This window comes from Trachypithecus francoisi, unplaced genomic scaffold (assembly GCF_009764315.1).
Source record: "Trachypithecus francoisi isolate TF-2019V2 unplaced genomic scaffold, Tfra_2.0 Lachesis_group14, whole genome shotgun sequence".
Classification (NCBI taxonomy): Eukaryota; Metazoa; Chordata; class Mammalia; order Primates; family Cercopithecidae; genus Trachypithecus; species Trachypithecus francoisi.
Genome location: NW_022681459.1, coordinates 29,644,125 through 29,661,001, shown reverse-complemented (window position 1 = coordinate 29,661,001; position 16,877 = coordinate 29,644,125). Strand labels below are relative to the sequence as shown.

The window sequence follows — 16,877 nt, the reverse complement described above, 5'->3', positions numbered from 1 at the left end:
GGTGACACTAAGTAAGCATGCGGGCAACTCCCTCGCGCAGGGCCTTGGCTGACACGGTGGCCTTCCCACTGGAGCCTGCACTTGGTCTCGCTGGGCAGCACTCAGGGAATAATGGAAGGAATAATGACCGAGGCGTGGTGGTGGGGGTGGGCAGGCCTGAGTGCCGTTTCCATGGTGACCATTTACTGAGCAGGCAGCAGGCACTGATGGGCGGTAGAGCCCGGAGGAGTCGGGTCCTGGTCCCGCCTCTGGTGTAACGTAGCAGCCATCAAGGTGGGCGCAGCAGCTCCGCGGACAGTCAGGACTTGGTGCAGGTTAACAGAAGGCCAGAGGGGGTCCGGCGTGCATGCCACCTTCCTTGTGAGTGGGCCGAAGGCATTCAGAACCACGCCTCCCTTCCACCCGCTCGGGGGCAGTGGCCTCTGTTCACAGATGCAGAGTCCCTACCCATAGCCACAGACTTCTGCTTCCCTCTCATTTTGAGAAGAATATGAAGAAAAATGTGTTTTTTCACCTAGTTCATGATTTCCCTCTTTTTTTACACAGATGCTCTGCTTTAAAGCACCAGTCGGCGTTTTGCCAGTGGAGCGCCAAGTCAGCTTTTAGAACAGGGTTTTACAGCAGAGTCAGACCGAATCGCAGGCCGCAGGCCACCGGGGCATGAGGCCAAGAGAAAGCCGCACAGTCCCAACGTCAATCAGAACCGAGCTCAGCCCCGCAGTCCCCCAACTTCCTACTGAGATGCCCGAGAGAGAAGATGAGAGGAGTGACCACCACCACCACCCAATACACTTAAAGCCCCTCTGGATCCAGTGAAATGAAGGAACCAACATGAAGGGTAGAGACGAGCCTGGTCTGGTCTCACTTTGGTGAACAGCAAAAGGCAAAGCGCGGCTTTCTGAGCAGCGGCCGCCCTGCCCACTGCTTCTCAGAACAAGGCAATGGGCCCCATGAAGCCAGCCCTGCCCCAGAAACGGCAGCAGCAGCAGCGTGGAGCTGGGGTTCCCGCCACCCGGGGTGGGGGGGGCGCCTGGGGCCTGTCCGGCCTCGCCCCTCGCTGTGCACTCAGCCACGTGGGCCCTGGCTGGGATTCTTAACTGGGAGCAGCCCGTTCAGGTCAAAAACCCAAGCAAATCCCATCCTCCTGGAGCTTCTGTTCCAGTGGTGGGAGACAGAGGAGACAAAGCAGAGGAGTGCACCAAATCCCACTGCAGATGGGGAGAGTGCTCCAGAGAACAGACCAGGGAGGGGGCCCTTGGAGGCCAGGCCAGAAGGGTTCCGGCGTTCTCAGCAGGGTGGTCCCAGGAGGTCTCGCTGACAGGATGACATCTGAGCAGAGACTCAAGGCATGAGGGAATGTGGCACGAGGTCACCTCTGGGGACCTTCCCAGACACAGGGCATGGCCAGAGCAAAGAGCCCACACAGGGGCCAGCCTGGCCTTCAGAAGAGGAGCAGGGAGGCCATGCGGTGGGAGGGCTTTGCATTCTGCCATCACTGAGACAGCAGTGGACACCCAGAAACGTGCTCTGATATTTTCAGCCTGCTGACACCAAGGCCACGGGCAGCCAAGAGCAACATCAGCTCCCTGCACAAGCCCGCGGGAAGGCTCCAGCGCCAGGTTCTGGCTGACCTGGGTTTACCGAGCCACCTTTGTTGTCTAGCAAACACTTGGCTTTACTGCTTTGAGAACCCCATGCAGCAAGTGACTCACCAGATTGGCACCCCGGGTCATTAGCCGTGAGAGCCACACTAGGCAGCCCCCCGTAACCTCCCACATGTAGGAAGGACCCTCCTAATCTTCACCTGGCAGGCGTGGCAGCTCCTGATCTTCACCCGACAGGCACAGCCACTGTGTGTGCTGCCCATACAAGGGCTCAGGGAAGGCCATGGCCGTGCTGTCAGGCTGCACATGGGCGAGGAGACTGGCGCTCTGCCAGTTCCCACCTGCCTGCTCCCTAAGGGAATGGGTTGCCTATTCTGCCACCTTTTTAAATTCCAGAATATGCCACTGAATTCTCTTCAAGAGCTCCGACGATGCTGGTAACACTCAGAACCCTGTATGCTTTTGGACCAATTCGTTTTTCTGTAATTTAATAAGACTCTGCCTTTCTTGAGATGAAAGCAATGATGAGTGGACCTGAGTTAGCCCACGGGCTGTAGTCTGCCAACCACTGCCTCGGGTGAAAACCTGGACACACACAGCGAGTCACACGCGCATCTCCCTGAAGCCACCCAGGCATGCACGACCATCTCTGCGCCGCGTCCCCTGCTATCTGCTCGTATTGTAAGAAGCCAGCCCACCCGATGTTAGCGGTGCAATTGGAACCCTGGGTACCTGTTCATGAGCATGTGACAGTGTGATTTCCACTAAGACACCAAACCTCCCAGAGCCAAAACTCTCTGCGCACCTACAGAGCCGGTCCCGTCGATGATGGCTGTCACGGTGGACAGGGCGTGCGCGTTGCCTTTCAGACTTTTATGAGTCCCCTAGAAGAGAGGAAAAACAGATGTGGAGCTTGTCTCCATAGCATGAGAAGTAAACCTAAGCCTCTGTATGACCATTTACTCGAACTGCTCTGCAGAACAACTCAGCGTGAGGGTATTTCTCATTAAACTCCACCCCAAGTTTGCCTTGGAGAGTTAAAACTTCAAGGGTTTTTAAGAGTCAAAAATCATCAGAAATGTTTGGTTCTAGTTACAAGAACCTCAGGATTCTCTTCAAATAAAGAAAGTTTGTTCAGCATAGTCCTGCTCCTCCCTGAGGCCTCAGAGCAGCCAGCATGAGGTGTGAAGATGCGTGACACGTGCCCCTGCCCTGAGCTGCACCGGCCTTCCTTCCCAGCCACGTCCACATGTCTGCTGGATTCCTCAACAGCCAGGGCCTTCCTGGGACCCCTGTCAGATGTCTCTGCAGGACCTAAAATTCAACCTGACTGACAGCAAACGCCAGGGGAAGAAGGGAGGAGGGGAGAGCCGAGAAACCAAGGCTGGCACGGGTCCTCGGTGAGCAGCCGCCAGGAGCTCCGGTTTTGAAAATGTTGCATAGATAACGGGGAAAAAGCACAAACTGAGGACAATAGGAGGGAAAGAACAGCAGAAACAATGCCTGGAAGCCTAAAACTATAAAAATGAACCAGCATTCAAAAAAATAAATGCTTGTGTATGCATGTAATACGTATATAAAATAAAGAACAGAACACACAATATGAAAATCATCCAGAACCTATGTATTTTGAAGTCTAAAAAATAAGTGAAAGTCTCTCCTCTGCCTCTATCCCATGAAGGCTGACCACTGCTAATGGTCTGATGTGGATCCTTCCAAAACTTTCCATGCCCATGCAGACACAAGTCTGCATGCTCACGCACACTCAGGCAGTTTCAGGACACGCCCAACACAAAGGTGACCAAGGCAGGGCGTGGTACCTGGATGAGGAAGGCCAAATCCCCCAGCGCCTCTTCCCAGCCCGGCCCCTCTCTCTCTGCAGAGGTGTCCAGGACAGGACCCGTCCCCTGCCCCCTTGGAGTGAAAAGGCGCCTGAGTCATGAGGATGGCACCCAAGAGTCTTTTGTTGAGCTGAGCGGTGAGTTTCGTGCCAACCTGCCTGTGATTCTAGAAGCGTGAGGAGGGGGGCAGGTGCAGGAAGGCTGGAGACCACAGATGTAGGTGAGCTGCCAAAAACATGCTTCTGCAAATACGGTTTTACTAACAGTAATGGAGGCCGCTTTTGTCATGAATGGCAAATGGTGGGGTGCCCACAGGGCCAGCGTCTCTCCCAGCTCTACTCACCAGGTCGGCAGAGACGGCGGTGGTGATGAGCGCGTAGGGCCCACTGACCAGGGCTCCGCTGAGCAGCAGCATGGCTGTGGGAGGCAGAGGGGCAGAGAATGGAAGCATGTCCTCCGGAGAGCCCCACATGCATGGGAGCAGCCCGAGGTGGGCGCCTGGGGAGCACAGGGAGGGGGTGCAGCAGAAACAGCTTCCTCTAAACTTGTCTAGTAAGGCGCTAAAGCAAATCGTACCCTCCCTAAGACTCAGGCTCACCCACCCTTGAAGGGCAGCAGCTCCCACCACGAGGGAGCGAGCACAGGCCGGACCCTGGGCCTGACCTGGGCCTGGGCTGGCCCCTGCTTCATCTGCGGCAGAAAGGCCTGCCTCTCCTCCCCCACAGCTGCTGTGGTGCTCCCTGAGGGCAGACTCCCACCCTCTCCCTGGACCACGTCACTTCCTCAACTCTCCTCTAGGCTCACACTCAGGTGAGGAAGCTTCTGGCCTGAGGGGTCACAGGAAACTCCGCTTCCTCTCCTGTGGGCAAGCTGCCTTTTGGATGATGTTTAAGGGGACCACACACATCCCCACTGCTGGCTCGGTAGGACAGAAAGCATACTTTTAAGTGCTGGAGGCATAATTTGATAGCACAGCCTGCAGGGTGTTCAAGATAGTCCTCCAAGGTTATGCAACCACTCCTGGAGGGCAGCTGGCAAAGCTGGGAGGAGGTGGCTGGAGGGGGGGCACTTGCCGTGGCTTCCGGCCGGACCCGCTCAGGTCACACTGCCAGGTTCCTGGCTATCTGACGTGGCCCAAGGGCTAGGCTGGGTTGCTCTCACCACCAGGGGTGCTGGTTGCAGGTCGTAGGCTGCCGCGGCCCCGCCGAGGCCTCAGGAGGGGCTGACCTCAAGGTCACCTCTGGCTTCTCCACTGAGCGCCCAGGGCCACTGCCCCGGACCAGGCTCGCACTCTCCTGGCTCACACTGAAACCCGCAGACTGGCAAGCCTCGCGCTGGGGAGAGGAGACCCTGGCCTCTCCAGATGGCTTCACCCAAAGAAGGACACAGGACAATTTTAGCCACACCATGTGCTCCAGTTAAACCAACACAATGCACCTGTTGATTTTAATATTTCATCTTGCCAGTTGTGTGAACTTTAAAAACGTATGCGAAAGAAAAGCAGGAAGACCTCCATACTCACCGATGGTGGCCTCGAGCCCCATCTTGCTGATGGTGGAGAAGATGTACAGCTGTGGACATCAAGACACAAGGTCAAAGCTATGGCTGGCTGCAGGCAGCGCGAGATGGCTGGAAACCTACTTCTCAACAGCCCGGCGGGGGATTCTCAGGCAGCCATCCCAAGAGTGGAAACCCCTGAAAAAGAGTGACGGCCACACCCCCTCCCGTCTCAGGCATTGGGCCTTGTCCCACCACAAGGGCTTTGGACCAAGCACTCCGGACGACCCGGGGAAATCTGCAGGGTGCTCCCACTCTACATCCCCAGCCAAGGGCAGCCTTCCGGAGCTCGATTTGATTTGAGAGTCTGACTGCCAAGTCCTCAGGCTTCCCACCCCCAATGGCAGCAAGGGGCCCACCCAGGCATTTCTTCACTCAGCATTCTTTCAGGGTCTGTGTTGGGCCATGTCCAGGACCCCAAGATGGCTGAAAGTCAGCCCTTGTTCTGGGGCTAGTGGAGAGGCAGATGTGCAGAGCTACGGCGTCCACTGACAAGCCTGTAACCTCTAATGTTACAATGACAAAAACAGTAAGGATGTGCATTGTTTCTAACCCACTGTAAGATGGTGCTACTGACATCCCATTTTCCAGATGAGGGAACTGGGGCACAGAGGGGGATGTCACCGCCCAAGGTCAGGAGCTATGAAGTGCTTGAAAAGTCCTATGCACCGTGTGTCACAACGAGAGAGGTCAACGATGCCTAAGAGGTGGCGGAGGTATCGCGGATCCCAAAGGATGGGCAGGAGCTTGTCTGGGGCAAGGGGGCACCCCAAAGCGAGGAGCAGCTTGTGCACAGCCCATGCTGAACCAGCAGCAGCTGTGCATGTTGGGGAGGGAGCCTGGGGGAGGCCCGCAGGTGCAGACGGAGGGCTCAGGGGACAGGAGGCACGAGACGGAATGAAGTGGGCTTGTCAGGAAAGTGGAGCACGGGACAGATAGGAGCGGATGCTGGCTGGTGGGGAGGACAGTGGAGAACTGTCTGCAGGCTTTGGGGCCCAGGGAAGGCAGCAGGGCTGACCGTGGGGGCTGCGAGCAGCAGCATCAGGCCGCAGGTGGAGGCCCTTTTCTCCAGTCGGTCTGAGATCACACCTGCCAGGATCCCACCTGCAACGGAGAGGCAGGCTTCAGGCGCTGACGTCCCAGGGCTTGAGCCCACAGGGAGGAAGCAGAACTGCAGGAGCCCGGAGAACGGCCTCCTCCTTTCCCAAGCCCCTCTCTCCATGCATCACGGGCAGGCAGCCTTCTCGCAGGCCTGACCTCCCCGCAGGCCTGCATTGGTTGTGGTCAAATGTGAGAGTCTTGGAGACATCTGTGAGTTCAGGTTTTAGACCAGTCTTGAAGCCCCTTTACCTATCAAGGTACTAAGGTGGCCAGTCTGTCACCTGTCCAGGAGGCATGCTGCTGCTTTTTTTGTTGTTTTAGTTTTGAGATAGGGTCTCACTCTGTCACCCAGGCTGGAGAGCAACGGCATGATCACGGCTCACTGCAGCCTCAACCTCCTAGGCTCAAGCCATTCTCCCAAGGCTGGAACCACAGGCTCGAGCCACCACGCCCAGTTATTATTATTGCTATTTTTTGTAGAGAGGGGTCTTCTTATGTTGCCCAGGTTGGTCTTCATAACAAGAAGAGCTCAAGCGATCCTCCCAACTCAGCATCCCACAGTGCTGGGATAACAGGCAGGAGTCCCCGAGCCCAGCTGGCATGCTGTTTCTGAGGGAAGCTGTTCAAGTGCAGAGTCAGGGCCCTGGGGAGGGAGGGGAGATCATAAGACCACCCCCAGGAGACGGCCTGACCCTCTTGGGCTGGGTCCACTCAGGGGATACGAGACCTTGGGGAACCCTGCTCCCTCTGAGCAGCGAATCAGCTCAGGGATCATGCGCCTTATGAAATTATCGCTGCAGAACAGGTCTTAATGAACTCACCAAAGATTCCGCCCACGTCAAACAGGGTGGAGAGCTCCCCTGCTTTCTTGGCATCAAGGTGATCTATTAAAATGACAATGGAGTGTGAAACAACGAGGATCTCTTTCATGTATCACAGTGACACACCATGGCAGAACAGGATCCATGCACGAGACTCTGGTTCCATAAGCTTGATTGACACCAAGGAGCAATTAGCAGTTAACTCAGATTTAAAAAAACAAATAACATAGAAAGGATGAAAACACTCTTAACCAAAAACCGTGGCTTTCCTCTGCTCAGTCTAATTATCCCACCTTTGGTTCAGAGGCCCCCCGGGGGCCCCTCCACCATGAAGTTAGATTAACACAGAAGTGGGGGTGTGGAAGGAGCCTGGATGCTCGAGCGTCCTGTCACATGTGCTGTCTGACCACATGACTTTAGAGCTGCAGATGAGCACACAGAGGCCTCCCAGCACCAGATCAGGGTGCCCTCCACTAGATTTTGTAGAAGTTCTGGGCTTTAAGGTGGACTGAACCAGTCAGACATGAGAAAGGAGACTGGGCTTTAAGGTGGACTGAGCCGGCCGTGCGTGAGAAAGGAGGCTAAGCGGCATCTGGGGCTGCGGGTCAAACCTGGCCTTTCTGAATCATCAATGGCACAGACAGGAAACTTTGCTTTTTTCAAACAAACTGGAAATGCCAGCAGTTCAAGACTCAAGTCCTGAGAATGTTGCCCCTTTTGCAACCACAGGGGAAGAAGGGAGAAAGAAGGCCCAGGCCCAGGAGAAAGAAGGCCCAGCTCACCGGCCGAAGTGAGGCGGGGGTCAGGAGGCCGGGAAAGAACCTCAGGATCCAAGGGCGCTCCTTGCTGCCTCCCCACTCACTGGCCCTTGGGCAGGCCCTGTCCCTGCTAGGCTGTGGGACAGTCCCCACACCACCTCCTCAACTTCCCTCCTGGGGTATTCAGCCTCCAGCCCCGTGCTGCCAGCATTCTCTCTGATGGGATCTGCATCCCCAGAAAAGGCGGTCTGCGCTCCTCGGCCTCCCCCATTCTCAAAGGCCTCCTCTTTGAGACATCACCGGATCCTGCCCCTTCCTGATGGCCTGGTGTCTTCTTGTCTTCTCCTTCCTCTCACTCTCTCTGGCTCCCTGGGCGAAGAGCCCTCCACATGCTCCTGGCCCATTCCCGCTTCCTCTCAGCCAGGGTTCTGGTTTCCCCACTCAACGGCCCCTTCCCTTAAGCACTCTACATCCCCTCTGTCCTGTGGTCACACATGACATGGGGGAGCATGTTACTATTTCACTGGCACGTTTTCTCATAACCTATAGCTGCAGCCACCGCGGGGCTTCCGAAACGTAAAGCAAACTGTTGGCCCTGCCAAAAATGAGAAGTTATCTCCCAGAAGCCATTTCCAGGTCAGAGCATCAGGGATTTCTTCTCTCAGGTCCCCAGAGGCCTTGCTTCTGCTCACTGGCTGCTATGATCCAAAGTTCAGTGTAGCCCACATTTAAACACAGGCTGCCCCAGAGCAGGAAGTACCTCATGAACTGGTAGCCCTAGCTGGGACAGAACATGTCAACCGTTAAGCCCCATAAAGGTTACCATTATGGCAATACAGTTTGCATATCTGAATTCTCTTTAGCCTATGTTTCATCATAGTACTTTATTCAAAACTGTGTCTCTCAAGTCACCCTTCGTGACCTTGTGTTTCCACGACTCTAGAAACCAGCAGATAGAAGAGAGTTCAGACCCCAGTCAGTGTGCGGAACTTAATGTGTTCTAGCGGCGGGTACTCACCCACATTCGTGATGTACAGGGGCAGCCAGAAGAGGAAAGTATAGCTGACCAGCTTGGCGAACAGCAGACACAGCGAGAACTCTATCACGCCCTGAAAGAGAGAGTGGTCGGGCGTCTTCTCCAAATGTGGAGTCAGCAGGTGTGTGTAAATATGCATCAGAGTTAAACATGACTTCGCTCCCACAAAGACATCCTGTCGCTGGTCTGGCTTTAGCACCTCCAGACACGTAGTGGGGATGGTGCTGCACTGCTGTGTGGTGTAGTGAGGATGCGGGAACTGTGGAGCACTCACCCCAGCAGGTGCACCAGGGAGGGGCAGGACCCCTGACAGGGGTGGGACCACAGCTGCAGATACTCTACTGTCACATGGGGTGCAGGCCCAGTGTGGCCAGATTTTCTGCTTTTCAAGTGAAGACGGGAAGCCCTATTTATCTATGAAATTTCTGAATTTTGAAATGGAGACTACCTTTTAGGATCAAAACCCAATGTCTTTACATCAGAGCAGAGTCAATGAAAACATGTATAGGTTTGATTTTCATACGACATCGCCCGGAAAACTTAGCTATTAAAGGAGTTCTCGTATAGCCAGGCGCAGTGGACTCAGTACTGAATGGCTCCTTCTTCTTCCCTGGAACTGAAATCACTGTAAATTATAAAGCCATCTGGAAACACACAGATCAAACAATTCCGACCATTCTGTCAGCCAACAGGCATACAGGCTACTGCATCCCGCCTGTGAGTACTACAAACCAGTCCGCACCAGGGAAAACAATGAAAAGAGACACGTAGGTATGAGTGAGGAAATCGAGTGGTGGGTTCTGTAAAATGCCTGTCTGTATTTGTTTTATGTCTACTTTCAGAAGCGGATGGCACTTGTGAGATAAAAATTCCAGAGGCCATCTGAAAATTCAGAGTGAGAACACTGTGGTGCTGAATCCCCCGGCTGTCTGTGCACTGAAAATCAACCAAAACGGGGGGCGGGGGAACCCAGCGTTCCACTTCGCCAAGTCATTCTAAAATGAAACGAGTTGATGTCTTCACAGTTGATGAGGATGTGTGCGTGTCATTTACTGTATGCCTTTCACGGGCCTGGCATTGTGCTTAGCAGTCATTAAATGACTTCACCTCATCCTCAGAACAACGTACGGTATTACCCCAGGGATGGAGCCCATGTGACAGACGAGGACATGGAGGCTCGGAGTGTGCCACACTTGCCGGGAACACTCAGCTTGGTGGTGGCAGCGGGAGGCTTGAGCCAGGCCTCTGAAGCCCATGCTGTCTATGACTCCACTATATAAAAACCTGCATTTTTATAACTAGTGTGCACCCGACTTTAGTACAAGTATTTGGGGGTAGCTACAGAGGAAGGTAGAGCAGAAAAGGTCACTAGTTGTTACTAAGGACACAATTAAAAACAAATCTTTGGACTTAAACCTAGCAGCTTCCACACGCCGGCATGCACAGCCCTTTCCCCATGAGCTGGTGTCCAGCCTGGGCTGGGACGTTCTCCTCTGGCTGAACACTGGCTCCAGGGTCTGCCTCTGCAGGCCCAGTTTCTCCTGGGCACTGGAATACTTTCTGTTCTGAAGTCCAGGTTCTCCCCAGTCTTTAATCTCTGTGATATGATTTTGAGGTCTGGGTTGCACTGCTTATGCTTCCAGCCCTGACCTGCTGAGGGGCCTCGGGCCTGTGCCCCTGACCCTCTGCCTTTCTCTAGGTCGTGTCAGCAAGTGAGAGCTGTGTCTGCTCCCTAGTGCTCTGGCTGTCAGTGCTGGAGGGCACGGCCTGGATAGTCCCCCCGGACAGCCTGCCCAGCCCACATGGCAGGGTCTGGTCTCCCTCCTGTGCCCCTGCTCTCGGCTCTCTGCCCCCATCGGAAGAACACAGCCTCTCCACACCCTGTGCATGGCTCCTTAGATTCTCTGCTGAGGGAGTCCATGAATGTAATAAAAACTGAAAAAGCAGCAAGAAATCTCCTTACAGTGCCCGTCCCGCTCATCTGCTCCAAGTCAGCTCGTCCTCAAGACTGATCGATCACCCACTGTGGGGCACGGTGGTGCCCTTCTAGTCTGGAGGCAAGGCCAGCAGTGCCAGCGAGGACCAGTCTGGTCCAGACTCTGACTCCAAGGCTTCCCCCGCCTGTGCTGCTGGTTCTTCCCTGGGTCCCTGCATCCTCCCTCTCACTCTTGGCATCCTCTGTTCACCACACACAGGCAATCAGACCATAGGCTGTGGCACTGAAGGCACTTTTTTTTTTTTTTTTGAGACCAAGTCTCCCTCTGTTGCCCAGGCTGGAGTGCAGTGGTGTGATCTCGGCTCACCACAACCTCCGCCTCCTGGGTTCAAGCGATTCTCCTGTCTCAGCCTCCCAAGTAGCTGGGATTACAGGTGCCTGCCACCATGCCTGGCTAATTTTTGTGTTTTTAGTAGATATGGGGTTTTGCCATGTTGACCAGCCTGGTTTTGAATTCCCGACCTCAGGTGATCCACCTGCCTCAGCCTCCCGAAGTGCTGGCATGACAGGCGTGAGCCACCGCGCCCGGCCTAAAGGCACTTGAAAGGGAACGAGAATCCAGCCAGGCTTGTGAAGGCCACGGCACGGCACTCAGTGACAGTGCCTCCCATGGGCTCACGCTCAAGACCTGTGGGAGGGCAAGTGTACCGGGGAGGGGCCGGGCCACAGGGGCCAGGTGGCACAGTAGTCAGGGCCTCAGTTCCCCAACCTGTCACGTGGGGGCAGGCCCAGGGCGCCAGGCTTTCCGTTTTTCCAGTGAAGGCAGGGAGCCCCATTTTTCTATGAACCTTCTGAATTTCTAAATGAAGAAAACGAATTTCAAAAACAATTTCAACATGGTATGAGGCAAACCAAGTATCACTGCAGACATATTCAGTTCTGAAGCTACCAGTGTGCAGTGTCCGGCTTTGGCTACGGATTCGAATCCCCGGGTTCCATAACCATAGACCGCTTTGTAATCATCAACTGACCAGACGTCCCACAGCCAGTGCAGCAGCCCTTTCTGAAACTCCTCCTGGGCACCTTTACTTACCGGAATCTTCAAGGCTCCTGTGAAGCTGATGGCGGCTGTGCCACTCCCACCGTCCCCGGGGAGAATGACGACGTGGTTCGGGTGGATGGAGCCCTTCCCATCTGAGAGCAGCAGGCACTGCATCTCGGGGTCCTGGAGGCAAACCCATTGGGAACAAAAGGGAAAGGTGTTACCAGCCGGGCAGTCTGGGTGAAGTGGGGCCAGGCTTCCTAATGACAAGGGTGCCTGGTGGCTCTCTCTTCCACTGCCTTGGAGACATCCTGGGTGACATTCCCACCTGGCCACTGCGTTAGAATGATTAGCATTCATGCATTTTCATGAACAGCTAGGTACACAGATCCTCGGAACCAGAAATTCTAGGAATCTATTTGCAAAAAATAATTTGAAAAGTAAAAAAATACGTATAAAGTAAAATGGATGTCACATCATTGAGAAAAATTAGAAAATTCAAATACATCCATACGGATGACATCTTGCAAAAAAAAGGTTGGAAGATTTTAATGACAGGAAAATGCTTATGACACATTAAATGACATCATTCAAAACTGCATGTCATTATAACCTCAAATAATGTTTAAATATCTACATATATAACTAGGCAACTGTAGGATCTATTTCTAGAAAGAAAGCAGCTAAAATCTAAGCCAACAATGCTTGTCACTGAGTGGTAGAATTATGTGTGATTTTTATCAAAATGCTAATAAGAACTTCTTTACATGATTGTGTACCTTTTAGGAGCTCGCAATGGCCATATATGACCAGAAACGTTATTTTAAAATACACCCACATTATTTTAAAATACACCTATTCTGATATTTATTAATTCTGATCGTCTAGATGTTCCTAAAGGACAAAGTATACATTCATTAAAGCAAAGAAGAGTGATCCCCAACCTAGAGTGGGATTTCAAGTCAGAGCAAGGATAACATAAAAATAATGTTAGCCTGGGCCACACAGTAAGACCTCATCTCTAGGGAAAAAAAAATAGTGGAATGTAGTGGTATGTGCTTATAGTCCTAACTGCTCTGGAGGCTGAGGCAGGAGGATCACTTGAGCCCAGGAGGCTGAGGCTGCAGTGAGCTGTGAGCTGTCATTGTGGGGCTGTACTTCAGCCTGGGCAAGACCCTGTCTCAAAAAATAATGAAAACAAAATAAAAATGTTCTTCATGAATGAACTATGAGGTTCAAGGTCTTACAAAGAAATGCTTCTATGTATCTCAGACCTTTCACAAAATCAAACAGCCTTGTGGTACTTATCTCACTATAACCTGTTGTAAGTTGGACTAAAAATGTAGTTTAATTAAAAAAAAAAAGAAAATGGTAACATATTCCACATTCCCCTGCCCCTTGATACTTATAATTCTCTTCCAGTGGAAAAAAGAAATGTGGAAACTGGGTGGCAGGTGGGACTGAGTGCAGCCCAGTGTGGGCACCCAGCGGGTGGCCTCGGGGGCAGCTCAGTATCTACATCCCCCAGGAAGCCCGGCTTCACGGCTAGGCCTCTGGCATGGAGAGCGGGTCTCTGATGAAGATACTCACATGTGGCCACCTAGTCAGGTGCTCTGGAATGAAGATGACAAGCCTGAGTGCAAGTGCCTAACATGCATGATGATAATTCCATCACGGCATGTGAAAACAAAGAATGGCGACTGAGTTTCAGAATAAACTTTCCTCTCATGAGTTCTGCTAATCGTCCAGTTTAGGAAACTGAATCAGTAATGCTCTACTGTGGCTAAACACTGGAATCTTCTGTGGGGGGCTTTGAGAAGCCCCGAATTCCCCCAGCCCAGCAGAAGCAGTCCCTGGGGCAGCCCCCGGCGAGTTCCACTCATAGCAAGCTGAGGGCTACAGGACTTCGCAGGCTGTTCTGTAGGAAACAGGCTTAAGCAGTGCGTGAAATGCAACCAGCTGGAGAAAAGTCAAGTGGAAAGAAGCCGCTTAGGCAGGAGAAGCGCACCCTCTGACCCACAGAGTAGTGACTGCAGGTTGACACAGAAGATCTACCTGGCCTCAGGTAGGACCCAGATGCCCAAGGGCCACTCACGGCCCTTGCAGGATTTGTGAAGTGCTCCAGGGTCCACTTGCTGGGCTGGTTTAAAGCCACAGACACAGACCCTCTGCTCCTTATCTAAGCAGCAAGGAGCCCCCTAGACAGACAGAACGCTGTTTCTGCTGAGAACAGGCCCTGTGCTCACACCCACTCATCTTAAACAGGACTTGCAGCCCCCACGCCCCAGTTGTTTGCTTCTGGAGGAGATGGGAAAGTGTGGGGCCATGGCTGGTTTTCCAAAACAAACAGGGGGGCTGCTGCTGCCTCCTCCTTACATAGCAAACAAGAAGCCACTGGGTGGACCAAGACAAGGCTGGAGGCCAAGAGGCACCTCTGCCTCTAAACCAGCAGTTTCCAGTCTGTGTCCCAAGAGCCCCAGATGGGATCTGTGGAGCCCCCGGCGGGTGTGGGGGCTTCTGTGGCCAGTGCACTCCACGCTTAGGGCTTACACTTTCAAAGAGAAAAGGGATCCCTCTACTGACACACACGCACACACACACGCACAACAAAAATCCACACAGATGCGCATGGGGGGACTGTGTACTAATAACCACTCTATCTAAAAATGCTAAGCTCACCCCACTAACCGATGCTGTCTGCAGCTTCCCTTAAGAAAGACCATCGCAGAGAGATTTGTGGAGTCCCCACTTGGTGTGCAAAGTGCACGGCGGAGTCACATTCCACCTCCAAATACCCACTCCATGCTCATGCCGTGTTTGGTGGGCCCAACAGTTCTTGAGCCACAGTCAATCAGAAGGATCCTCAGAGATGTCAAGGAGGAAAAGTGACAAGTGACTACAGGGACGGCAAGTGCGACCGTCCCCAAAACAATCCTCTAAAATGCCCACGGGGACTTGTGGGCTCGCCACATGGCCAAGTGACAGCAGAGCCTCGTTCTCTTTCCCACATTTGCTCCCCATCCCGCAGCTTTCTTTACACGTCTCTTCACGAGGCTACTGAGAAAGTGCCTGCCATGTGACATTATTTAGCAGCTGTCTGAAAAGGAGTGGAGGTCAGGGGCCCAGTGGTCACTCTGGGAAAGGGGACATTCAGGGTGTCCAGCCAACCTCGCGGGGCACTCTCCCCACTGACCGCGACCCAAATGCAACGGCAGGCCTGCCGAAAGGGGGCGCCATGCAAGTGTGGCCAGCACGCGCCCGGTCGTGGTCATCGGAAGCATCACCCTCAGCCTGAAACAAGGCCTGCCAGTGCCTTTACTTACGTGGCTCCTTGACGGCAAGTTCATAAACAGCCTTTCTTAGAAGGGCCGGAAAAGGAAAGAGAGAAGCTAGGGCTAGTTTTATGGGTCAGTTACTACACCAGAAGAAAGGGCCTGTGGTCTTGATTCAGAGCAGGTGGCCTTATCATCAGAGAGGGGCCACAGTCTTTTGGACACTGATTGGGACAGGATTTGTTTAAATGTGAATTCAGAAGTACAGATTTTAAAGCATTTTGGTTGAATTAGTCACTGCCTGCGATCTCCTTAAAATCCAAGAACCCAGATGCATGAGACATCATTGTTCCCTTTTCTAATATTTCAGCCACCACAAATAAATTTCCCCAGTCAATAAAAAAGTGAGACGCATGTTTAGTACATTAATCCTTTAAGCCATTTGATTTAAAAGGTAGGGAGAGCAGCCCCTCACACATGCCGGAGGGGGCCCTCTCCCAGAGGAGGCCCTGTGTCTGTAGAAGGTTAAACCTGATTTAGAGGCTGGGCATGGTGGCTCACACCTGTAATCCCAGCACTTTGGGAGGCCGAGGTGGATGGATCACCTGAGGTCAGGAGTTCACGACCAGCCTGGCCAACATGGTGAAATCCCATCTCTACTAAAAAATATAAAATTCAGCCAGGGGTAGTGGTGGGTGCCTGTAATCCCAGCCACTCGGGAGGCTGAGGCAGGAGAATCACTTGAACCCAGGAGGCGGAGGTTGCAGTGAGCCGAGACTGTGCCACTGCACTCCAGACTGGGCGACAGAGTAAGACCTTGTCTCAAAACAAAACAAACAAAACAAAACAAAACAAAAACCCTGATTTAGACAGAGAACAGCTTATAACTTCAATGATTAAACTCAAATTTAAAATGCCTGCTGTGTCTTGGTGTGGTCAGCTAAGTAGCAGCAACGTGAGGAGCTTCTACAAGGATCGAGGATGGGAAGGGTAGGGGACAGGAGGCTCAGGTGCCAGGGGTGGGCAGAGCCTGCACGGAGGGCTCCCCACTACTGCAGAGGACAAGGCAGATTAACTTAGCATTTCTGTGTCCCGAATTCCTCATCTGTGACATGGGGGAAGGGGAGATGCCTCTGTTACCTGCTTCTCCCTTACCTTTTCTTGGTCGCATGATGTCAGTTTTCTGTGTGCACCTTATGTGGCCAACCCACCATGTGCCCCTCACCCTGACATCTTCTGTGCTCAGGCACCTGCAGACTCTCCCTCCAGTCTCTCACAGCTTTGTTCCAACACTGTCTGCCTAGGGAAGCCTACCCCAAGGCCAGCTGAAAACACAGCCTGCTCAGCCTGTCTTCCTTGTACTTGGCACCGCTTGGGGGGCGTCTCTGCTTGCTTTCCGTCTGCACCAGCACCACCCCCAACACCTGGAATAGTGCCTGGGACATTGAAAGCTGCGGAGTTGCTGAATGAATGAATTGGTTAAGTGTAAAATCCAAAGAAAGCCAGTAAGGGCAAACTCAAATTTTACTGAAGAAATTCAATGAGACCTAATATTTTTAAGACCTGGATGTTTGTGACACGTCACATAGGCAGAAGGACAGAGAGCTGACGAGGCTCAAAGGAATTTTCCTGCAGCTCCGACATTCTAGGAAGTGTGTATGACTTACCAGAGGCCTGTTCTTTTCGGTCTTCAAGATTTGCTTCTGGAGACTCAATCTGTTTGTACCATTCTCAGAGCCTTTTGAGTGCTGGGGAAAAAAAAAGTTTCATTAGAGCAATACTGATTCAACAGCTAGAAATTAAACCTGGCTTTACTGTAGCAAGGATACTTACTACTGTCCCAAAAAAGCTACCAAGAGGACATAAGACAATTGATTTAAACAGAGTAATCATTGGTCTCAACACTCCA

The 16,877-nt window shown here is 52.9% G+C and overlaps 1 protein-coding gene across 14 annotated transcripts in view; it reads right to left on the bottom strand.

Moving 5' to 3' along the window:
- The window catches only part of SLC37A1 (solute carrier family 37 member 1), an 83,059-nt gene that overhangs the window by 10,073 nt on the left and 56,109 nt on the right, over window positions 1–16,877 (bottom strand). For 12 of the 14 annotated variants that reach the window (XM_033232584.1, XM_033232578.1, XM_033232575.1 and 9 more), the window contains 8 exons: window positions 16,636–16,716; window positions 11,748–11,879; window positions 8,701–8,791; window positions 6,925–6,987; window positions 6,021–6,106; window positions 4,968–5,016; window positions 3,789–3,862; window positions 2,410–2,488 (listed from right to left, as the gene is read on the bottom strand). In XM_033232584.1, coding sequence (XP_033088475.1) covers window positions 2,410–2,488; window positions 3,789–3,862; window positions 4,968–5,016; window positions 6,021–6,106; window positions 6,925–6,987; window positions 8,701–8,791; window positions 11,748–11,879; window positions 16,636–16,716 — 655 coding nt within the window. Of the gene's footprint in view, window positions 1–2,409; window positions 2,489–3,788; window positions 3,863–4,967; window positions 5,141–6,020; window positions 6,107–6,924; window positions 6,988–8,700; window positions 8,792–11,747; window positions 11,880–16,635; window positions 16,717–16,877 lie in introns of those variants that run through there. The other 2 variants (XR_004442196.1, XM_033232576.1) reach the window with 2 other exon arrangements.